Here is a 25,543-nt window from a genome sequence, read left to right as displayed (position 1 = left end):
ATACAACATATTTTACAGTATTTTTTGCTACTCAAAGTGTCAGTAGTTATGGACCTGGCTGTATATCACATCTGAAATGTCAAAATAAATAAATAAACATCTTCCTCAACATTTCAGAATGGGTAAACATGCAATAGTTATCTGTGGGATAGACTAAAACAGTTATTTCTTCAGAAAATGATTTTTTTGCAGAACAATCTTTAAAGACAGCAGAGAATGGTGTGCACTCTGAATGCACCAACTGGCTGGCATGTGTTTCTGTTGCCATCACCTTATAAGCAGATTAACAGATAAAATGATAGGATGGTTGAAATACTTATCTGCGCAATGCAAGGCCGTTACCTACACCACATAATGTAGAGGGCAAGTCGACTCAAAGGTGCACTGTAGGCCTGCCTACCAGAGTGACAGGATAAAACAGCGAAACAATCAGTGTAGGGGGTGGAGTTATTTAAGGCGGTTCTACACCGCATTTTCCCCAATCACTGTGGTCAGATTGACTGAGCGGCTCTCATCTGTCCAGCTGAGTGTAGGAGAGAGAGTACAGTGGAACGGCGATAGAAGTTTCAGAAGACCAAGAAAACTTTGACAGTAGACCCGACTTTATCCAACTTGTAAAGCATTTGTAGGCTAAAGCCTGTGGATTGAACCTTTAGTTTATCGGTGAATAAATAGGCTGTACAATCCTTGGCAGTGTTCTGAGACTGTACAGCTGCCAACTGCTTCTGAAGGACAACTTGTTTATGAAATGGACTGTGCGTAAAGAGCAGAAAGATTATAGAATCTCGATTTTACTTTCAATATTTTTCACTGTGTGCGTCATCTGTTGCTTTAAAATTGTTGAGAAAGTGGACTGACTCGGACTTTCGGGGAAAATACCATTTGTCACAAAACTTTGCAAAAGAAAACATGACTGCCGATAAGGACAAGAAAAGGTAATGTAGATTTTTGAAATCTTTCCTGTTTGGCCTATTTGTTCTTATATTAATACATTCTATAAGAAAGTATAATGGTAAACCTACAATGAACACGTTAAAGGGTAGGACTATTAAACTATTGTCCTCGCAATCTATGAGTGACATTTCGCAGAAAATTCGCAGCCCAGACACCTGTTGCGCTATAATAAAAAGCGCACTGTGGCTACTTGGGTAGCTCACAGGCAGGCTACTTGGGTAGCTCACAGGCAGGCTACTTTACCATTTTGAAGCGCTACTTGACCATTTTGAAGCGCTACTTGACCATTTTGAAGCGCTGCTTGACCATTTTGAAGCGCTGCTTGACCATTTTGAAGCGCTACTTGACCATTTTGAAGCGCTGCTTGACCATTTTGAAGCGCTGCTTGACCATTTTGAAGCGCTGCTTGACCATTTTGAAGCGCTGCGGTTTAGTTTTACTAAAGTGCAATAAAGTAGTCATAAACGGTGTAAAGGTTTGTGGGGGTAATTCTCAATGGTGGTGTATATGTAGCATTATCCATCTTCTTTTACATTAACATAAATAGAATAATAGAATAGTAACCACTCATTTTTCATATTGCATCAACCATCATGGTGTAAATTCAATTACTTAAAGCATGCATGATCAATTAGGCAAGGTCGAAAAATGCTGTTGATTGATTTAACATTGATAAAACATTTGTGTTTTTTATTTAAGGACCTCACTTTTTGTTTATATTGTATGCTATTAGCCTATGTTGTATACATAATTGATCATGATAAGGGTATTAAACATATTCTACTTGGTAAAAAATATAAAACATGTCTTTGCACAATCACAAGAAAAATGTCAGTGCTGAAAGGATTTACCATGAGTAAATGATCTGATGTTCTGGCTGTGAAATTAAAGAAACATTTAAGCAGATGTCTTTACATCTCCGAAGATTACCACACACTACTATGTAGTATGTATTGAGTGTTGCCTGATGGTGAGCCTGTAGTTCTGAGGTTTACAGCATACTGTACCTCAGCCTGTGGCTCTAGAAACGGGATAATTGTTCACCAGCGCTGGTGACTGGTGAAGTCGTGATCAGGGGCACAACTTTCACTGGGGACGGGGGGGATGGGGGGACGGGGGGGACATTTTTATCCCCCCCAGTTTTATCATTGGAATGTGATACAAAACGAGGCAACGGTGTGCTTTAGGACAATGCGGACACCTCCAAGCGTTCAGGTCAGCTGTTTGGAGTGTTTTCTGACCACCACCCCACAACATATATATATATATATATGTATACACTACCGTTCAAAAGTTTGGGGTCACTTAGACATTTCCTTATTTTCCATGAAAACATACATGAAATGAGTTAGAATAGGAAATATAGCAAAATGCATAGGAAATGTAGTCATTGACAAGGTTAGAAATAATGATTTTAATATAAATAATAATTGTGTCCTTCAAATGTTGCTTTCGTCAAAGAATCCTCCATTTGCAGCAATTACAGCCTTGCAGACCTTTCGCATTCAAGCGCCGTCCACAGGGTATGGCATGGTGTTGCAAAATGGAGTGATAACCTTCCTTCTTCAAGATCCCTTTTACCCTGTACAAATCTCCCACTTTACCACCACCAAAGCACCCCCAGACTATCACATTGCCTCCACCATGCTTGACAGTTGGCATCAAGCACTCCTTCAGCATCTTTTCATTTTGTCTGCGTCTCACAAATGTTCTTCTTTGTGATCCAAACACCTCAAACTTCGATTAGTCTGTCCATAACACTTTTTTCCAATCTTCCTCTGTCCAGTGTCTGTGTTATTTTGCCCATCTTAATCTTTTATTTTTATTGGCCAGTCTGAGATATGGCTTTTTCTTTGCAACTCTGCCTAGAAGGTCAACATCCCGGAGTCGCCTCTTCACTGTTGACGTTGAGACTGGTGTTTTGCGGGTACTATTTAATGAAGCTGCCAGTTGAGGACCTGTGAGGCGTCTGTTTCTCAAACTAGACACTCTAATGTATTTGTCCTCTTGCTCAGTTGTGCACCGGGGCCTCCCACTCCTCTTTCTATTCTGGTTAGAGCCAATTTGCGCTGTTCTGTGAAGGGAGTAGTACACAGCATTGTACGAGATCTTCAGTTTCTTGGAAATTTCTCGCATGGAATAGCCTTCATTTCTCGGAACAAGAATAGACTGACGAGTTTTAGAAGAAAGTTATTTGTTTCTGGCCATTTTGAGCCTGTAATCGAACCCACAATTGCTGATGCTCCAGATATTCAACTAGTCTCAAGAAGGCCAGTTTTATTGCTTCTTTAATCAGGACAACAGTTTTCAGCTGTGCTAACATAATTGCAAAAGGGTTTTCTAATGATCAATTAGCCTTTTAAAATGATAAACTTGGATTAGCAAACACAACATGCCATTGGAACACAGGACTGATGGTTGCTGATAATGGGCCTTTGTACGCCTATGTAGATATTCCATTAAAAATCAGCCATTTCCAGCTACAATAGCCATTTATAACATTAACAATGTCTACACTGTTTTTCTGATCAATTTGATGTTATTTTAATGGACAAAAAAATTGCTTTTCTTTAAAAAACAAGCACATTTCTAAGTGACCCCAAACTTTTGAACGGCAGTGTATTCAAATATACAATACAAGTCAAAAGTTTGGACACACCTACTCAGTCAAGGGTTTTTCTTTATTTTTACTATTTTCTACATTGTAGAATAATAGTGAAGACATCAAAACTATGAAATAACACATATGGAATCATGTAGTAACCAAAAAAGTGTTAAACAAATCAAAATATATTTTATATTTTAGATGCTTCAAAGTAGCCACCCTTTGCACACACTTGGCATTCTCTCAACCAGCTTCACTTGGAATGCTTTTCCAACAGTCTTGAAGGAGTTCTCACATATGCTGAGCACTTGTTGGCTGCTTTTCCTTCACTCTGCCGTCCGACTCATCCCAAACCATCTCAATTGGGTTGAGGTCGGAGAATTGTGGAGGCCAGGTCATCTGATGCAGCACTCCATCACTCTCCTTCTTGGTAAAATAGCCCTTACACAGCCTGATGGTGTGTTGGGTCATTGTCCTGTTGAAAAACAAATGATAGTCCCACTAATCCCAAACCAGATGGGATGGGGTATCGCTGCAGAATGCTGTGTTAGACATGCTGGTTAAGTGTGCCTTGAATTCTAAATAAATCACAGACAGTGTCACAAGCAAAGCACCCACACACCATAACACCTCCTCCTCCATGCTTTACGGTGGGAACTACACATGCGGCGATAATCCATTCACACACACTGCATCTCACAAAGACACGGCGGTTTGAAACAAAACTCTCAAATCCCAAACTTTACACATGTACGCACACACACACACCACACACACACACACACACACACACACACACACACACACACACACACACACACTACGTTCAGGCCAGGCAAAGTACAGCCTTATACTCTCCCAGGTAATGAGACATTTCACTGAGTAAGGTCTCAGTTTGGTTTCTCTTTCACAGTCATTTGGGTGGCAAGTAGGCTAGCAGCTAAGAGCGTTGGGCCAGCAACCAAAAGGTTGCTGGATCGATTTCCCAAGCCGACTAGGTGAAAAATATGTTGATGTGCAAGGCGCTTAATCCTAATTGCTCTTGTAAATCACTCTGGATGAGAGCATCTGCTAAATGGCTGAAATTGAAGATTTGCTCGAGCTTTCAATGGCTAGTAGCTCAGAAAGTGCCTTTGTGTAAGACTGCTGTGTGAGGTTTTGAGGCTTTAAAAGAGACAGAGAGGGAACAGTCTTTCCCAACTGTATGATGTCTCTTAACTGAAATATGTCGTTTATTGTGACAAGTTCTCAGGAGGGTCCATGGACGCAGGCTTCTGAACTCCCAGCCCCCGCTGGAGAAACAGCAGGGGAGAGAGGCAGAATCCTTGTTATGGTTTGGAACCTCTCTCTCTCTTTCTCTCTCTGTCTCTCTCACTTTCTCTCTCTCTGTCCCTCTCTCTATGTCCCTCTCTCTCTCTCTCTCTCTCTCTCTCTCACTGTCTTTGCCCCTCTCTCTCTCTCTCTCTCGCTCTCTCTTACACTCTCTTTGCCCCTCTCTCTCTCTCTCTCTCTCTCTCTCTCTCTCTCTCTCTCTCTCTCTCTCTCTCTCTCTCTCTCAATTCAATTTCAATTTATGGGCTTTATTGGCATGGGAAACGTATGTTAACATTGCCAAAGCAAGTGAAGTAGATAGTAAACAAAAGTGAAATAAACAATAAAAATGAACAGTACACATTACACTCAGAAGTTCCAAATGTCATATTATGTCTATATACAGTGTTGTAACGATGTGCAAATAGTTAAAGTACAAATGGGAAAATAAATAAACATAAATATGGGTTGTATTTACAATGGTGTTTGTTCTTCACTGGTTGCCCTTTTCTTGTGGCAACAGGTCAAAAATGTTGCTGCTGTGATGGCACACTGTGTTTTTTCACCCAGTAGATAAGGGAGTTTATCAAAATTGGGTTTGTTTTTGAATTCTTTGTTGATCTCTGAAATCTGAGGGAAATATGTGTCTCTAATATGGTCATACATTTGGCAGGAAGTTAGGAAGTGCAGCTCAGATTCCACCTCATTTTGTGGGCAGTGTGCACGTAGCCTGTCTTCTCTTGAGAGCCAGGTCTGCCTACGGCGGCCTTTCTCAATAGCAAGGCTATGCTCACTGAGTCTGTACATAGTCAAAGTTTTCCTTAATTTTGGGTCAGTCACGGTGGTCAGGTATTCTGCCACTGTGTACTCTCTGTTTAGGGCCAAATAGCATTCTAGTTTGCTCAGTTTTTTTGTTAATTCTTTCCAATTTGTCAAGTAATTCTCTTTTTGTTTTCTCATGATTTGGTTGGGTCTAATTGTGTTGCTGTCCTGGGGCTCTGTGGGGTCTGTTTGTGTTTGTGAACAGAGCCCCAGGACCAGCTTACTTAGGGGACTCTTCTCCAAGTTCATCTCTCTGTAGGTGATGGCTTTGTTATGGAAGGTTTGGGAATCGCTTCCTTTTAAGTGGTTATAGAATTTAGCGGCTCTTTTCTGGATTTTGATCATTAGCGGGTATCGGCCTAATTCTGCTCTGCATGCATTATTTTGTGTGTTTCGCTGTACACAGAGGATATTTTTGTAGAATTCTGCATGCAGAGTCTCAATTTGGTGTTTGTCACATTTTGTGAATTATTGGTTGGTGAGCGGACCCCAGACCTCAAAACCATGAAGGGCAATGGGTTCTATAACTGATTCAAGTATTTTTAGCCAGATCCTAATTGGTATGTCGAATTTTCTGTTCCTTTTGATGGCATAGAAGGCCCTTCTTGCCTTGTCTCTCAGATCGTTCACAGCTTTGTGGAAGTTACCTGTGGCGCTGATGCTTAGGCCGAGGTATGTGTCGTTTTTTGTGTGCTCTAGGGCAACAGTGTCTAGATGGAATTTGTATTTGTGGTCCTGGCAACTGGACCTTTTTTGGAACACCATTATTTCTGTCTTACTGAGATTTACTGTCAGGGCCCAGGTCTGACAGAATCTGTGCAGAAGATCTAGGTGCTGCTGTAGGCCCTCCTTGGTTGGTGACAGAAGCACCAGATCATCAGCAAACAGTAGACATTTGACTGCAGATTCTAGTAGGGTGAGGCCGGGTGCTGCAGACTGTTCTAGTGCCCTCGCCAATTCGTTTATATATATGCTGAAGAGGGTGGGGCTTAAACTGCATCCCTGTCTCACCCCACGGCCCTGTGGAAAGAAATGTGTGTGTTTTTTGCCAATTTTAACAGCACACTTGTTGTTTGTGTACATGGATTTTATAATGTCGTATGTTTTCCCCCAACCCCACTTTCCATCAATTTGTATAGCAGACCCTCATGCCAAATTGAGTCAAAAGCTTTTTTGAAATCAACAAGCATGAGAAGACTTTGCCTTTGTTTTGGTTTGTTTGATTGTCAATATGTGTGTGCAGGGTGAATACTTGGTCTGTCGTACGGTAATTTGGTAAAAAGCCAATTTGACATTTGCTCAGTGCATTGTTTTCACTGAGGAAATGAACTTGTCTGCTGTTAATGATAATGCAGAGGATTTTCCCAAGGTTGCTGTTGACGCATATCCCACGGTAGTTATTGTGGTCAAATTTGTCTCCACTTTTGTGGATTGGGGTGATCAGTCCTTGGTTCCAAATTGGGGAAGATGCCAGAGCTAAGGATGATGTTAAAGAATTTAAGTATAGCCAATTGGAATTTGTGTTCTGTATATTTTATCATTTAATTGAGGATACCATCAACACCACAGGCCTTTTTGGGTTGGAGGGTTTGTATTTTGTCCTGTAGTTCATTCAATGTAATTGGAGAATCCAGTGGGTTCTGGTAGTCGTTGATAGTTGATTCTAAGATCTGCATTTGATCATGTATATTTTTTTGCTGTTTGTTCTTTGTTATAGGGCCAAAAAGATTGGAGAAGTGCTTTACCCATACATCTCCGTTTTGGATAGATAGCTCTTAGTGTTGTTGTTTGTTTAGTGGTTTCCAATTTTCCCAGAAGTGGTTAGAGTCTATGGATTCTTCAATTACATTGAGCTGATTTCTGACATGCTGTTCCTTCTTTTTCTGTAGTGTATTTCTGTATTGTTTTAGTGATTCACCATAGTGAAGGCGTAGGCTCAGGTTTTCTGGTTCTCTATGTTTTTGGTTGGATAAGTTTCTCAATTTCTTTCTTAGGTTTTTGCATTCTTCATCAAACCATTTGTCACTGTTGTTACTTTTCTTTGGTTTTATGTTTCTCTCTCTCTCTCTCTCTCTCTCTCTCTCTCTCTCTCTCTCTCTCTCTCTCTCTCTCTCTCTCTCTCTCTTTCTCTCTCTCTCTCTCTCTCTCTCTCTCTCTCTGTCTCTCTCTCTGTCTATCTCTCTCTGTATCTATCTCTCTCTCTCTCTCTGTCTCTGTCTCTCTCTCTCTCTCTCTCTCTCTCTCTCTCTCTCTCTCTCTCTCTCTCTCTCTCTCTCTCTCTCTCTCTCTCTCTCACTCTTTCTTCAACTTCTTCTCCTTCTCTGCCTCTGCAGGGTGTTGTTGTAGACCTCCTTCAGAACACTGTCCCCTGGTCCTTCCTGCTAGGCATAATGCCCTTCCTCACGTCAGCTGGCCCCAACCCAGCCCTCAGTCCCAGGCCCATCACCCATTTCACCGGAGATATTAGTACGTCTGTATAGACCATAACATCATCCACCATTGCCCCTATGTCTTTGAAGCTATGATTCGTAAGGTTTCTACGTATTGGGCCCTTATGACAGACTATTTTAAAACAGATGGTAGTCCGATAGGATGGGCAACTCCTTGGTCCAGACTGCAGGCTTTATAAGGCCTGGGTATGCCAGTGGAAGTTACTAAAATGTTGACAATCTCATTACGATGTTGAAGTGGCATGAGGGGAAAATGATGGGCAGATGTGTGGTGCATCAGGTTATGAACTTGAAGAGGTGGGGGAAGGGGGGAGTGGGGAGCAGGCCATCATCTGAACGGGCTGGGCGTGATCCCATCATGCCTTTCAGTGAGTGTATCAGATGCATCAGCCCCTGATTGAGAACAGCTCGTTGGCTGCGCTGCACTGGGCTTGGGCTGGGCTGGCGGCTGGATCAGAAGATCAGAGATTAGGATCAGAGATTAGCCCGGACCGTATTGTTCGCTGTTTGTGTTTAGCAAGACGCCACTACAGGAAGACAGACTGTAAGCAAGGAAGGTGTGTGTGTGTATGTGTTTGTGTGTGTGTGTGTGTGTACGTGTGTGTGTTTATGTGTGTGTGTGTGTGTATGTGTGTGTGTGTGTGTGTGTGTGTGTGTGTGTGTGTGTGTGTGTGTGTGTGTGTGTGTGTGTGTGTGTTTGCATTTGGGAAGGAGGCCTATAGTCTGGTCAAACCAACTTTATGGAAAGTGCATTGCATGTATTTTGATTAAATACAGATGGTGAAAATGGAAGCCATGTGAGTAACCTTCTTTTGATGCTTAAAATAAAAATCTGGCCCCTTAGCTCTAATGTTGTTGTTGTGCTCCATGCATGAAAATATTCAACAAAACCTGTACAGGCAAGAGGAATATAGCTAGTGCATAGATGTAACATGATACATTCTTCTCTAGTTACGTAAGAGAGGGAGGGAGAGAAGGAGGGCTGATGAAGAGAGAGAGAGAGAGAGAGAGAGAGAGAGAGAGAGAGAGAGAGAGAGAGAGAGAGAGAGAGAGAGAGAGAGAGAGAGAGAGAGAGAGAGAGAGAGAGAGAGAGAGAGAGAGAGAGAGAGAGAGAGAGAGAGAGAGAGAGAGAGAGAGAGAGAGAGATTCCTGCAGAGCAAAACTTCATTTTAGAACCTGATGAAAGGTCATAGTCCAATCACATGTCCTGTTTGTGGATTTTGGACGAACAAACCTAGAATATCCCTGTAACGTCCTTGTAACATCCCTGTAGCGCCCCTGTAGCGTTCCTGTAACATCCCTGTAACGTCCCTGTAGCGTTCCTGTAACGTCCCTGTAGCAAAGAAGGGAAACTGGCTATCGATATTGCTACTCCCAACTGCATCTGCTGCCTAGACATTCAACCTGACTGGTCCTCATTTGGTAACTCTCCTACTGGTCCAAGCAATCTCATGACTCTGTAGCAACAGTGCAACATGCTTATAGGTGTAGGTTCTTAATTTGATCACCCGGTTGTAGGATAACTTTCCTGCAGTGTATTTGAAGTTTAAAAAGGCTTCTGAAGTTTGTAATTTCCACTTAGACATTTTAGACTTGATTTTCCCATACGAAAAATGTGTAATTTGCACTTAGAAATTTCAGACTTGATTTTCCCTCATGAAAAATGAATCAACCCCTACAAAAATGTCTATGAATTATAGTCCACATAATAATTCCCATTTTCCTACTGTAGCAAACTGGCTCAAATTATGATCCTACATCTGTACATCACACTCTTGTATCACACTAAACTCTTACACTAAACTCAAATCAAATGTATTGGTTACATACACATGGTTAGCAGATGTTATTGCGAGTGTAGCGAAATGCTTGTGCTTCTAGTTCCGACAGTGCAGCAATATCTAGCAAGTAATATCTAACAGTTCTACAAGAAAAATCTAATTCACACAAATGTAAGTAAAGGAAAGGAATAAGAATATATAAATATATGGATGAGCAATGTCATTATCATTATCAGAGTGGCATAGTCTAAGATGCAATAGATAGTATAGAATACAGTATATACATATGAGATGGGTAATGCAAGATATGTAAACATTATTAAGATAGTATAGAATACAGTATATACATATGAGGTGGACCATTTCAGTTTGTCAGTGATATGTACGCCGAGGAACTTTAAACTTTCCACCTTCTCCACTGCGGTCCCGTCGATGTGGATAGGAGGGTGCACCCTCTGCTGTTTCCTGAAGTCCATGATCATCTCCTTTGTTTTGTTGACGTTGAGTGAGAGGTTATTTTCCTGGCACCACACTCCCAGAGCCCTCACCTCCTCCCTGTAGGTGGTCTCGTCATTGTTGGTAAAAAAGCCTACTACTGTTGTGTCGTCTGCAAACTTGATGATTGCGTTAGAGGCGTGCTTGGCCACGCAATCATGGGTGAACAGGGAGTACAGGAGGGGGCTGAGCACACACCCTTGTGGGGCCCCAGTGTTGAGGATCAGCGTAGTGGTGTTGTTTCCTACCTTCACCACCTGGGGGCGGCCCGTCAGAAAGTCCAGGACCAAATTGCACAGGGCGGGGTTGAGACCCAGGGCCTCAAGCTTGATGATGAGCTTGGAGGGTACTATGGTGTTGAATGCTGAGCTATAGTCAATGAACAGCATTCTTACGTTATTATTCTAACGGTATTCCTCTTGTCCAGATGGGATAGGGCAGTGTGCAGTGTGATGGCGATTGCATCGTCTGTGGACCTATTGGGGCTGCATGCAAATTGAAGTGGGTCTAGGGTGACAGGTAAGGTAGAGGTGATATGATCCTTAACTAGCCTCTCAAAGCACTTCATGATGACAGAAGTGAGTGCTACGGGGCGATAGTCATTTAGTTCAGTTACCTTTGCTTTCTTGTGTACAGGAACAATGGTGGCCATCTTGAAGCATGTGGGGATGTTAGACTGGGATAGGGAGAGATTGAATATGTCCGTAAACACTCCAGCCAGCTGGTCTGTGCATGGTCTGAGGCAGCCTTGCGAGGGTTAACACGTTTAAATGTCTTACTCACGTTGGCCACGGAGAAGGAGAGCCCACAGTCCTTGGTAGCTGGCCGCGTCGGTGGGACTGTGTTATCCTCAAAGCGGGCAAAGAACTTGTTTAGCTTGTCTGGCAACAGGACATCGGCATCCGCAACGTGGCTGGTTTTCCTATTGTAGTCCGTAATTGTCTGTAAACCCTGCCACATACGTTTTGTGTCTGAGCCGTTGAATTGCGACTCCACTTTGTCTCGATATTGACGTTTTGCCTGTTTGATTGCCTTGTGGAAGGAACGAACACTCTTTTTGTATTCTGCCATATTCCCTGTCACCTTGCCATGGTTAAATGCGGTGGTTCGTGTTTTCAGTTTTTCACGAATGCTGCCATCTATCCACGGTTTCTGGTTAGGGTAGGTTTTAATAGTCACAGTGGGTACGACATGTCCTATACACTTCCTTATAAACCCACTCACCGAATCAGCGTATACGTCTATATTATTCTCAGAGGCTACCCGGAACATATCCCAGTCCGCGTGATCAAAACAATCTTGAAGCGTGGATTCCGATTGGTCAGACCAGCGTTGAATTATCTTAAGACTCTTCATCTCAATATGTCAGACTTGTTTTGGCCTTTTTAATCCTCCTTAACAATGTGCCCGGGGCCTGGCGGCCTTGTGACCTGCCATACCTAGGAGTTTAAGTACCGTCAGCGTTAATGTCAGGTGATGTACAGAGCAGAATATCAGGTATGTGTTCTCTGCCAACGGGCCCTGAACTCATCATCTGAACCCATCACCTGAACTCATCATCTGAACTCATCACCTGAACTCATCATCTGAACTCATCACCTGAACTCATCAGTATGCATGCTACTTTCTCATTTCCTGATTCGTCCTCATCCAGTCTGTCCTCGTCCCAAACTGAAAACCTAAAGGGAAAGATGTTGAACATGCTGAAGATCTTCATCCCATCTCTATACAGTCCAGAGAACGATCATGCCTCGTGACATTAACCAAATAAAATAAAATAAAATAAAATTGAATTGGCCACATGTGCCAAATACAACAGGTGCAGACTTTACAGTGAAATGCTTACTTACAGCCCTTAACCAACAGTGCATTTATTTTTAATAAAAAAGTAGAATAAAACAACAAAAAAGTGTTGAGAAAAAAAGAGCAGAAGTAAAATAAAATAACAGTAGGGAGGCTATATATACAGGGGGGTACCGGTGCAGAGTCAATGTGCGGGGGCACCGGCTAGTTGAGGTAGTTGAAGTAATATGTACATGTGGGTAGAGTTAAAGTGACTATGCATAAATACTTAACAGAGTAGCAGCAGCGTAAAAAGGATGGGGTGGGGGGGCAGTGCAAATATTCCGGGTAGCCATGATTAGCTGTTCAGGAGTCTTATGGCTTGGGGGTAGAAGCTGTTGAGAAGTCTTTTGGACCTAGACTTGGCACTCCGGTACCGCTTGCCGTGCGGTAGCAGAGAGAACAGTCTATGACTAGGGTGGCTGGAGTCTTTGACAATTTTGAGGGCCTTCCTCTGACACCGCCTGGTAAGAGGTCCTGGATGGCAGGAAGCTTGGCCCCAGTGATGTACTGGGCCGTACGCACTACCCTCTGTAGTGCTTTGCGGTCGGAGGCCAAGCAGTTGCCATACCAGGCGGTGATGCAACCAGTCAGGATGCTCTCGATGGTGCAGCTGTAGAATTCTTTGAGGATCTGAGGACCCATGCCAAATCTTTTCAGTCTCCTGAGGGGGAATAGGCTTTGTCGTGCCCTCTTCTTTGGACCATGATAGTTCGTTGGTGATGTGGACACCAAGGAACTTGAAGCTCTCAACCTGTTCCACTACAGCCCTGTCGATGAGAACCATCATTCTCTTTTCACCAGATTCCTACAGTTCATGTGCAGGTTTCCGACACAGACGGAAAAGCAGGGAAAGTGAATACAGAAATAATGGCTGACTAGATGGGCTGTACAGAGATCCACAGTGCTGAGCTGCAGATCTATTCAGACTAGCTCATGTTACTGGAATGTGTGGGAATGAAGAACCCTGCATCGCTTAGACGGGTGCTAAATCAGGTAAATGCTAAGCTAGGGGTGATTATGTGTAAATGAAACAGCAGACGATATCAAAGGCAGCTGTCATTGAACTGTTAGATCGTAATCTAGCAGAAAAAGTCCACTGTTTTGCTATATGTGTTTTCCTCGACATACTTCTCACAGTATCGTTGAACAGTCATGTGTCTTTGTAAGCCTGTTAAGCAAAGGTTAGGTAGGCTTCTCATAAAATGTCAAGTGATTGTCACGATCGTTTATGGAAGATACGGACCAAGGCGCAGCGTGATAAGCGTACATATTATTAAGTACTTAACTCATGACAAAACAACAAACAAACAAAACGTGAAGTCCTAGGTTACACAAAACAAACCTTAACGGAACAAGATCCCACACCGACTAGTGCCAAACAGGCTGCCTAAGTATGGTCCCCAATCAGAGACAACGAGCTACAGCTGCCTCTGATTGGGAACCACCCTGGCCAACATAGATCTACACGATCTAGAAAACACAACATAGAAAATATGACATAGAAACTCCACACCCTGGCTCAACATTTAAGAGTCCCCAGAGCCAGGGCGTGACAGTGATACACAGTTAGAGCAGTTAAAACAAGATTAAATCCATTCAACACTTTTCCCCCCAAAGAAAATTGTATCCAGTTAATGATTATGACTTTTAATACTGTGTCTGTCTGTGCATTGAACATTCTGAAATGTACAAAAGTATAAAAAAAACGTATATTTGAATGATGACCCAGCATTGTGGATGTACGTTTTTGGTTTCCCATTGGTTCTGGGAACGGTTTTCCATTGGTTCTGACTGGTAAAACTGAATGTTTTTTAAACGTTCTGAGAACGGAAGTGAAAATGTCGCCTGTTCTGGGAACATACATTTTTAGGTTGCAGGGAGGTTCTGAGACCAGTTTACTATGGTTCACTGAAAGTTTTATTGGGAGTTATTATTAACGTTCTGAGAACGGTCCTGGGGACCCCAAGGGGTGCACGTTTTGGTTTTTGCCCTTGCACTACAAAGCTGATTCAAACAATCAAAGCTTGATGATTAGTTGGTTATTTGAATCAGCTGTGTAGAGCTAGGGCAAGAACCAAAACATGCACCCCTGTCACGAGTGTCAGTGTAATGCGGTGGGTCGAAGTCAGGCGCAGGACACAGAACTCGAAGAAACGTACTTTACTGAGAAATGTGTAAAGAATACAATACAGAAATCTCTCCACACAGGGAGGAACTAACCCGCTCACAAACGACACACGAAACAAAAACAACCACGCACAAAACACATTGGGAGCCACTGGGTTAAATAGGGAAGGCGTGATTACAATAATGGGCAACAGGTGGGTAACAATCAGACAACAGGTGCAACATAGAAACATAGAACATAGATCGGCAGCAGCTAGTATTCCGGTGACGACGAACGCCGAAGCCTGCCCGAGCAAGGAGGAGGGGCAGCCTCGGCAGAATCCGTGACAACCCCTTGGGGTCCCCAGGACTGAGTTTTGGAAACACTGTGTTATTTGAAGGTTCATGACATTCTGGGAACATGTTTCAATAAGACTTTTAATAACACTGCTAGCTTAGGTTAACTGTTTTGAATGCCAAGCATAGATAGGAGACATGGAAATTCATTTGCGTAGGCATTAATCATGCAAACACATTTATTTTTTATTGTGGCGCGGAGCCAGTGAGATTCAAACCTATGATCGTCTGCTCTATCCACAGCCACTGAAATGACAGCAACACTTAACAAAGAGCTGCAGTTAGTTTCAGAATGGGTGACAAGGAATAAGTTAGTCCTAAATATTTAAAAAACTAAAAGCATTGTATTTGGGACAAATCGTTCACTAAACCCTAAACCTCAACTACATCTCGTAATGAATCATGTGGAAATTGAGCAAGTTGAGGTGACTAAACTGCTTGGAGTAACCCTGGATTGTAAACTGTCATGGTCAAAGCATATTGATACAACAGTAGCTAAGATGGGGAGAAGTCTGTCTATAATAAAGCATTGCTCTGCATTCTTAACAGCACTATCAACAAGGCAGGTCCTACAGGCTCTAGTTTTGTCGCACCTGGACTACTGTTCAGTCGTGTGGTCATGTGCCAAAAAGAGGGACTTAAGAAAATTGCAATTGGCTCAGAACAGGGCAGCACGGCTGGCCCTTGGATGTACACAGAGAGGTAACATTAATAATATGCATGTCAATCTCTCCTGGCTCAAAGTGGAGGAGAGATTGACTTCATCACTACTTGTATTTGTGAGAGGTGTTGACAAGCTGAATGTACCGAGGTGTCTGTTTAAACTACTGGCGCACAGCTCGGACACCCATTCATACCCCACAAGACATGCCACAAGAGGTCTCTTCACAGTCCCCAAGTCCTGAACAGACTATGGGAGGTGCACAGTACTACATAGAGCCATGACTACATGGAACTCTATTCCACATCAAGTAACTCATGCCAGCAGTAAAATTAGATTTAAAAAACAGATACAAATACACCTTATGGAACAGTGGGGACTGTGAAGCAACACAAACATAGACACATGCATATAAACACACGATAACATACACACTATACACACGTACACATGGATTTTGTGTTATAGATATGTGGTAGTAGAGTAGAGGCCTGAGGGCACACACTTAATGTTGTGAAATTATGTAATGTTTTAAAATGTATAACTGCCTAATTTTGATGGACCCCAGGAAGAGTAGTAGTAATGGGGATCCATAATTCATATAAATACAAATATACCTGAACACACTTAACAACGCCAGGGTTGTGGGTTCGATTCCCACGGGGGGCCAGTATAAAAAAATATGTATTCACTAACTGTAAGTCGCTCTGGATAAGAGCGTCTGCTAAATGACTTAAATGTAAAATGTAAATGTAAGATAGAGGATAGAGAGAGTTTTGTTGACGCTGAAAACAGAATGTGCTGTATATGTTTTTAAATAACATTCTTAGAACGTTCTTTCAACGTTACTAATGTTTTCTTGTGTTTTTTATGGAACGTTTTCTTAATGTTTTGAAAACATGACTTTAAACAGAACCATGAGGAAACCTGCAGAAAATGTTATGCTGAATACTGAAATTCCCACTGAAAAACGTTGTTTCTTAACGTTCTCTGAACGTTCTGAAAACACCATGAGGAAACAGAACGTTATGTGCTGGCTGGGTATCCTGCATCATTCCCAGAACTTCGTATGCAAAATAACCATAGGACAACCACATTCTCACCAAAGTCTAAGAAACAAATGATTCTCAGAACGTTATGTGCTAGCTGGGGATATTGCTTGTGTGGTCCTAGAAAGAGAGAGAGAGAATATGTGTGTGTGTGTGTGTGTGTGTGTGTGTGTGTGTGTGTGTGTGTGTGTGTGTGTGTGTGTGTGCATGCGGCCCTGGTCAAGGACAGGGGTTCGATCCAGGGGATTCCAGCCAGCAGAGGACTGGGATGGCAGCAGAGGCACACAGCTTATTTTAAGGAGGTTCGTGCGATGCAGGACAGCCGACCTTTCAAGATGTCACAAGGCCTTTTGTGACGCTGCTGTTGGTCACAGCACACTGCTGAGTCAAAAGCCTGACATTTGTTTGTTTGTGTGTGTGTGTGTGTGTGTGTTTGTGTAGTGCGTAGGGTTGAGGGTTTACATTTGAATGTGTATTCAAAGTGGTATCTGAAAGCCTGTTCTTTATTGATATTCTGTCAGTGTATTTGTGTCAATGAGGTAACCTTTGGCTAACAAACATCCCAGGTGTGTGTGTGTGTGTGTATTGTGACATAATGATATACTGTCTGTAGCTAGTTCTCTGTAGTCCTTGATCTCTGGGTCAAAGGTTACCTCATTGGGACTGTTGACACCTGACACATTAATACAGATACAATAAAGATAGGATCTCTAGTTGGCAGTTGGCTTGGCTTGCTGGAATTGGCAGCAGTTGTCCTCAAGGCCTTCTGTTTTAATCATGTGATCAAGAGGTACCATCAAGAACCTCGTCACTCATTTGTCAAAACCAGATAGTTGGCATTTCAACTTGACATGTTGACATGTTTCACTCTCCTGCAAAATAGTTGCAGGAGAGTGAAAGGTTTAGCAGATGCACTCTAACTTTGGGGAGGCTGGGAACCTGGGTCGTGTTCACCAAACTGAAGCAAATGGGCCGAAACAGGGACTACATGAACTTGTCCAATAACAAACGTTTGTTTTCGTTTTCTGTTGCAAAACATTTTGCTACGTTGTGCAGTATTAAGTAAGACCCTGATTTCAGATGCTGGAGGCCTTACAGGACCTTTACTGTAGGTAGAACCCACAGACGACACATGACAGTATTGGCCTACTATGCCACTTCAGTGCTAACCTTGAATATTGTTTACATGAAATCGAAGATTACTACTACTAGCCTGTTCTGACCCTGAAAGTCAAAAACATATCCTGTTTTTCATGCTGCTCAAAGAGATTAAAGAGATGTGTGGTTTAGTAATAGGGGTCTGTGTTGGCATGGTACCTCAAAAGAAAGTCATTTTAAGGCCCTGTAATCTCCGCCTTGTCCCTGCCCATAGGTTCTGTGGCCGGGGCTTCTGGAGATAACTTTGATGTACAGATGGATTTCAGGAGACAAAGAATGAGGAAACCTCAGCCAGCGATGTCCATGTTTCAACCTGAACAAGCTGTTGACTTTCTCTCTTCATCTAGATGTTTTTTTCTTCTTCTGTTGTTCTTATAGACACACCAACCACCTTGAAGGACATCTCTAGCAGAGTATCAGTTTAGTGGTAGACTAGATTTGGTGGCTAGACCGTTGAAGCATGATGATCACTGTCAAAACTCTCCCTTTATTTAACCAAATAACCATAAAACAAGCCTTTAGCGCATTTTTGACATGAGGTAACTGTGCCACTTGACCGCTAGAGTGAAACACGAGCCTGTTGCAGACCTGATAGACTCTTGGCCAGTTGGCCAGCCTTGGATGTCAGGGTTGAAGCAGGGCTCACGTATTGACCAACTTTGGTTCAGACTGTAGACTTTATGGACTGTTGGGTAGTTGGGTTGAAGGGTCGTCTGATGATTGGTGTTTAGACCGTTTGAACTGAACTCCTTGGTGGATGGATCTGTATTGGCTACTGTCTCCTGGTTGTGAGTGAGAGGGGTCGTTGAGTACATTGGGAGTCTCAGTGCCCGATCAGTGCTGGGACTCCATTGTTTCATATCCTGGATCTTCCACTGGGACTGAGCACTAACAATAGAGCAGACTATCAAACAGTGGCACCACTAGCTGCGCACACACACAAATGCATACAGACACACAAACACACAAATGCATACAGACACACACACAAATGCACATAGACACACCCACATGCACACACATACCCACACTGATAGTAGCCAGACAGTGAGTAGTGGACACTAGCTAAATCACATGACCAGGGTTAATGCGGCCAGACCTCTGGGATAATTTAACATGACACTGGTCAGTGTAAAAACCCCTCGATAAGATAATGACCCACAGTAACCCTTCACTACACATCTCCATTGCCTCCAGTTGAATGCCCCTTTGAATTGTCCACAAGAGGTCAGAGTGCATGGCCATGGCAAGCTATCCAATTGATAGCTCGCTCCCAACCATAGATAAGACAATGATGACTTTGGAATAAATGTTTGTCTGTTTGAGGGGCTAAAAATACAGATAGTATGTAATGAAGCAAGATAACAGTATGCTATTGATATGTAATGAAGCAAGATAACATTATACTATTATGAAATCCATCCAGAGGGAAGCATGCTCCGCCATCTTCCTTTGGCCGATGGGATACAACACAGGAAAGGACTATGTCTGACAAATATGACAAGAGAGGGAGGATGGAGGAGTGTGTGTGTGTAGGGGGGGGGGGAGTGTTTATGTTAATGTTGGCACATATGGGACCATATTGTGGTGAAAGACTTGGACGTCTGAGCTCCTTACCCTGGCATGGACCCAAGCACCACCTCTGCAGAACACCACAGTCCTGTTTAAAGAGAGAAGAAACACAACAAGACCTGGTCTGGAAACAGTAAAGGGGGGACCACCTCAGTCCAAATCCACCTCAGATCAGTCTTGCCACCCTTTGAGTGATTTCCTGCCATTCATCAAATTCCCGGCAGAACTTGAAGATAATTTTGAGTTTGACCTTTGCCAAGACCCATATAAATCTCTCAGTGAAAATGTACAGTTATGAATATAACTACTGTTCCCTGAAGGAGGGAACGAGGTCTAACATACTATGGGGAGTTAACGACTAATAATAATTACCTGAAGAAAACCGAAATCATGCCCAATGGGCCAATGGATGCCGAGTCCACCCTCGGAAGCTACGCCTTCCTTGCTATAATACCGGGGCTTGCATTCATTTAATCAATTCAGTACCGCTCTTCAGCGAGCCCAAACACCTTGAGGGTGCGGGGCCAAAATATGTTATACCTCGTTTCCTCCTTATATTCATAACTGTACGTTCCCTTTCTGTCGGTGACTCGGTATAACATACTATGGGGACATACAGGGTAACAAATTAGTAGGCCCACAACAGCCCACACAGGTTCCACCAGCTCCAAAAAGGGGTTACAGAAGCCACCCCTTTTCCCTAATACTTACCTTAGAAGCCTGAACTGTCAGAGCCCCATATAGGGAACCAGAACCTGCTTCAACTTGGCTATGGGCACTGACATGCTGCCACTGCAGCCCAAGTCCAAAGAACCCACGGTTCCAAGAACAATACATACCTTGCGAGCCTGAAATTTCAGAACTCGTACGAGGAACCGCAAGTCCAAAACAACAGAACACCTGTCGTGACTTGGTAAAGCACACAAACACTGCATAAGATCGACCAGAGTCGACAAACCACGGCAGCCGGAGGCTCAAACTCACAGGAAACCTGCAGTAACCTGGAAAATGTGTACTTGTGTGCTCCCACTGGCAGCCCAAGGCTCAAACCCACAGGAAACTGTGGTAACCCGGATGAATGTGCAACCTGCACACTGCCTAACACCCACTCCCGGACCACTATGAGCCACACTGGGAGCAGTTACATCCAAGCGATAAACCTAAACTCGCTGCAGCACAGATATCACCAATTATCATGCCCCTGAACAATGCCCAAGAAGCTGCCACACCCCTAGTGGAGTGAGCTTGCACACCGCTAGACAACCCCTGTCCTTTGCTGTCATATTCCAGGGAGATACCCTCAACAATCCAATGAGAAAGACGCTGCTTAGAAAGTGCCCTACCCCGAGCTGGATTAGTGAAACAGACAAAAAGCTGGTCACAAATGCGAATATCCTTGGTCCTATCCATATACGTGCGTAAAGCTTGGACCGGACACAGGTCACGACACAACCTCCATCACTGGATGGAACTCAACCTCCATCACTGGAAGGACCTCAACCTCCATCACTGGAAGGACCTCACCTCCATCACTGGAAGGACCTCAACCATCACTGGAAGGACCTCAACCTACATCACTGGAAGGACCTCAACCTACATCACTGGAAGGACCTCAACCTCCATCACTGGAAGGACCTCAACCTCCATCACTGGAAGCAGATGGAGGAGGTGAGAAAGGGACCTGTAAGACATGGAGACCTGTAAGACATAGAGACCTGTAAGACATAGGGACCTGTAAGATATAGAGACCTGTAAGACATAGGGACCTGTAAGATATAGAGACCTGTAAGACATAGGCATAACCTTGGGAGCAAAAGCTGCATTAGGATGAAGCTGCACTTTGGAGTCACCAGTCGCAAATTTTAAAGAGGAAGGGTGTACTGATAGCGCATGGAGATCCCCAACGCGCTTGGATGATGCCAAGGCCATGAGCAGGGCAGTCTTGTAGGAAAGGACCTTCAGGTCCACAGACTCCAAATGGTTCAAACGGAGGTTCACATAGTGCATCCAGGACCAACACCAGGTCCCAGGTCGGTCCCATAGACACTGGTCTACACACACACACCAAACCCCTCCCCCTGCCACTCCCAACAACAAAGATTAGAGATCACTTCTTCCTCTCTTACAAGTGGTTTCATCTCAAATCAAATAAAATAAAAATGTATTTGCCACATGCGCCGAATACAACAGGTGTAGACATTACCGTGAAATGGGACCACCCATACACAAAAATGTATGCACACATGACTGTAAGTCGCTTTGGATAAAAGCGTCTGCTAAATGGCATATTATTATTATTATAAATGCCTACTTACAGCCCTTAACCAACAATGCATTTATTTCTTAATAAAAAAGTAAAATAAAACAACAACAACAAAAAAGTGTTGAGAAAAAAAGAGCAGAAGTAAAATTAAATAACAGTAGGGAGGCTATATACAGGGGGGTACCGGTGCAGAGTCAATGTGCGGGGGCACCGGCTAGTTATGGTAGTTTTATGGACACTGAAACACATTGAGACATTATTTTACTGTAATAGAGGAGAAGTTAGCCTTTCTAACTATACCCTTTTTTGTGCTTGATAGATTGTTTATGAGACCTGTGTTAATGTGCTATGCCTGTTACAAGAAATTAGTCATTATTAGTGAATGTGCATTATGGATGGTTCTAGATACATTTGTAACAAAAAATGGCATTTTCATAGATCGACTTGAAAGCCAGATCAGTGACTATTGCAAAAAAGCAGGTAAAACTATTTTGATAAAATAATTAAATTATTAGTGGGTTTTATTTGTATTTATTATTGATCCCCATTAGTTCCTGCCAAGGCAGCAGCTACTCTTCCTGGAGTTTATTATGGATCCCCATTAGTTCCTGCCAAGGTAGCAGCTACTCTTCCTGGGGTTTATTATTGATCCCCATTAGTTCCTGCCAAGGCAGCAGCTACTCTTCCTGGAGTTTATTATTGATCCCCATTAGTTCCTGCCAAGGCAGCAGCTACTCTTCCTGGGGTCCAGCAAAATTAAGGCAGTTATACATTTAAAAAAACATTACAATGCATTCATAACAGATTTCACAGCACACTAAGTGTGTGCCCTCAGGCCCCTACTCCACTAGCACATATCTACAACACAAAATCCATGTGTACGTGTGTGTATAGTGTGTATGTTATCATGTGTGTGTATGCATGTGTCTGTGCCTATGTTTGTGTTGCGTCACAGTCCCTGCTGTTCCATAAGGTGTATTTTTATCTGTTTTTTAAATCTGATTCTAATGCTTGCATCAGTTACCTGATGTGGAATATAGTTCCATTAGTCATGGCTCTATGTAGTACTGTCCGCCTCCCATAGTCTGTTCTGGACTTGGGGACTGTGAAGAGACCTCTGGTGGCATGTCTTGTGGGGTATACATGGGTGTCTGAGCTGTGTGCCAGTCGTTCAAACAGACAGCTTGGTGCTTTCAACATGTCAACACCTCTCACAAACTCAAGCAGTGATGAAGTCAAGCTCTCCTCCACTTTGAGCCAGGAGAGATTGACATACAGTGGGGAAAAAAAGTATTTAGTCAGCCACCAATTGTGCAAGTTCTCCCACTTAAAAAGATGAGAGAGGCCTGTAATTTTCATCATAGGTACACGTCAACTATGACAGACAAAATGAGAAAAGAAAAAACTGAAAATCACATTGTAGGATTTTTAATGAATTTATTTGCAAATTATGGTGGAAAATAAGTATTTGGTCAATAACAAAAGTTTCTCAATACTTTGTTATATACCCTTTGTTGGCAATGACACAGGTCAAACGTTTTCTGTAAGTCTTCACAAGGTTTTCACACACTGTTGCTGGTATTTTGGCCCATTCCTCCATGCAGATCTCCTCTAGAGCAGTGATGTTTTGGGGCTGTCGCTGGGCAACACAGACTTTCAACTCCCTCCAAAGATTTTCTATGGGGTTGAGATCTGGAGACTGGCTAGGCCACTCCAGGACCTTGAAATGCTTCTTACGAAGCCACTCCTTCGTTGCCTGGGCGGTGTGTTTGGGATCACTGTCATGCTGAAAGACCCAGCCACGTTTCATCTTCAATGCCCTTGCTGATGGAAGGAGGTTTTCACTCAAAATCTCACGATACATGGCCCCATTCATTCTTTCCTTTACACGGATCAGTCGTCCTGGTCCCTTTGCAGAAAAACAGCCCCAAAGCATGATGTTTTCACCCCCATGCTTCACAGTAGGTATGGTGTTCTTTGGATGCAACTCAGCATTTTTTTCCTCCAAACACGACGAGTTGAGTTTTTACCAAAAAGTTATATTTTGGTTTCATCTGACCATATGACATTTTCCCAATCCTCTTCTGGATGCACTCTAGCAAACTTCAGACGGGCCTGGACATGTACTGGCTTAAGCAGGGGGACACGTCTAGCACTGCAGGATTTGAGTCCCTGGCGGCGTAGTGTGTTACTGATGGTAGGCTTTGTTACTTTGGTCCCAGCTCTCTGCAGGTCATTCACTAGGTCCCCCCGTGTGGTTCTGGGATTTCTGCTCACCGTTCTTGTGATCATAATGTTGCCAATGAAAAAATCATTAAAGTAGTTGTTTTTGTGATGAATGAGCCATCTGATTCAATGAATGACGGAGCTGAGTTTGCCTTTTTTCCCAACATTTCATTTAAGGTGCTCCAAAGCTTTTTACTATCATTCTTTATGTCATTTACTGTATCTTTGTTTCATAGTGTAGTTTCTTCTTCTTTTTATTCAGTTTAGTCACATGATTTCTCAATTTGCAATACGTTTGCCAATCGGTTGTGCAGCCAGACTTATTTGCCATTCCTTTTGCCTCATCCCACTCAACCATACCATTTTTCAATTCCTCATCAATCCACAGGGTTTTAACCATTTTTACAGTCATTTACTTAATGTGTGCATGCTTATTAGTAACTGGAATAAGCAATTTCATAAATGTGTAAAGTGCAGTGTCTGTTTGCTCCTCATTACACACCACGGACCAACATATATTCTTTACATCAACAACATAGGAATCACTGCAAAACGTATTGTATGACCTCTTATACACAATATTAGGCCCAGCCTTTGGAACTTTGGTTTTCCTAGAAATTGCTACTATATTGTGATCACTACATCCAATGGATTTGGATACTGCTTTAAAACAAATCTCTGCAGTATTAGTAAAGATATGATCAATTCCTGTACTGTTTGTAATTACCCTGGTAGGTTGACTGGTAACCTGAACCAGGTTGCAGGCACTGGTTACAGTTTGAAGCGTTCTCTTGAGTGGGCAGCCTGATGAAAGCCAGTCAATATTTAAATCACCCAGAAAGTATACCTCTCTTTTGATATCACATACATTATCAAGCATTTCACACATGTTATCCAGATACTGACTGTTAGCACTTGGTGGTCTATAGCAGCTTCCCACCAGAATGGGCTTTAGGTGAGGCAGATGAACCTGTAGCCATATTACTTCAACATTATTTAACATGAGATCCTCTCTAATCTTCACAGGAATGTGGTTCTGAATATAAACAGCAACACCACCACCATTGGCATTTCTATCAATTCTGTAAATGTTATAACCTTGTATTGCTACCACTGTATCATCAAATGTATTATCTAAGTGAGTTTCAGAGATAGTCAGAATATGAATGTCATCTGTTACTAGCAAATTATTGATTTCATGAACCTTTCTTAAGCTACATATATTAACGTGGGCTATTTTGAGCACTTTTCTTCTGGGATGCTTACTTGTTTTTATTGCTTTACTGGGAAGCTTAGCAGCAGTAGATGTGGTCATGTTCTTTATGTTAGTGCAGGGTGAGCTGCACACAGTGGACTTCCTCCTCGGGCACACTGGCTCAGTGCTAACAGTATAAATCTGGTTCTTAGGCACATGATTACTGCATACAATAACTGTAGGATCAGCAGAGGCATTCAGGGCAGTTAGAGGGACATAAATTAGGTTACTTATATTGTGTCTACCGACGCCCCTGGTGTAATGTACATTTGCTGAAGCGTTTTGACAACTCTGCGTCACAATGGTAGGGATTAGCTGAGCTGGGCTTGGGTCATTGTTAAGTCATTGTCTCAACGCAGCCTTATAATGCTGTGAAAGGATCCAGGAACCCAAATGATTTGGGTGGATCCCATCCTCCTTATAAAACGTTTGTTTCCAGAAGTTATCGAAATTGTAAACAAAAGTTACACCCATTGAGCTGCAATAATCATGTAGTCAGTTGTGAAGAGCAAGAATCCTGCTAAAGCGTTCAATGCCACGATTCAGAGAGGGCACGGGGCAAGATATGATGTTTTTTTTGTTAGTGTCTAGCAGAGATCAGCTCTTTAAAATCCAGTTTCAACTGTTCAGAGC

General features: G+C 42.8%; 1 protein-coding gene across 2 annotated transcripts in view; it reads left to right on the top strand.

Moving 5' to 3' along the window:
• Positions 1 to 511: 511 nt before the first annotated feature.
• The window catches only part of LOC121578272 (endothelial PAS domain-containing protein 1), a 130,651-nt gene continuing 105,619 nt past the window's right edge, over positions 512 to 25,543 (top strand). For both annotated transcript variants that reach the window (XM_041892530.2, XM_041892521.2), the window contains exon 1: positions 512 to 935. In XM_041892530.2, the coding sequence (XP_041748464.1) occupies positions 910 to 935 (26 nt within the window). In that variant the 5' untranslated portion in view covers positions 512 to 909. The remainder of the gene's footprint in view (positions 936 to 25,543) is intronic.

The sequence above is a fragment of the Coregonus clupeaformis genome, chromosome 1, assembly GCF_020615455.1.
Source record: "Coregonus clupeaformis isolate EN_2021a chromosome 1, ASM2061545v1, whole genome shotgun sequence".
NCBI classification, from domain to species: Eukaryota; Metazoa; Chordata; class Actinopteri; order Salmoniformes; family Salmonidae; genus Coregonus; species Coregonus clupeaformis.
Note: the sequence above shows the minus strand (reverse complement) of the source record. Positions and strands in the feature narration are given on the sequence as shown.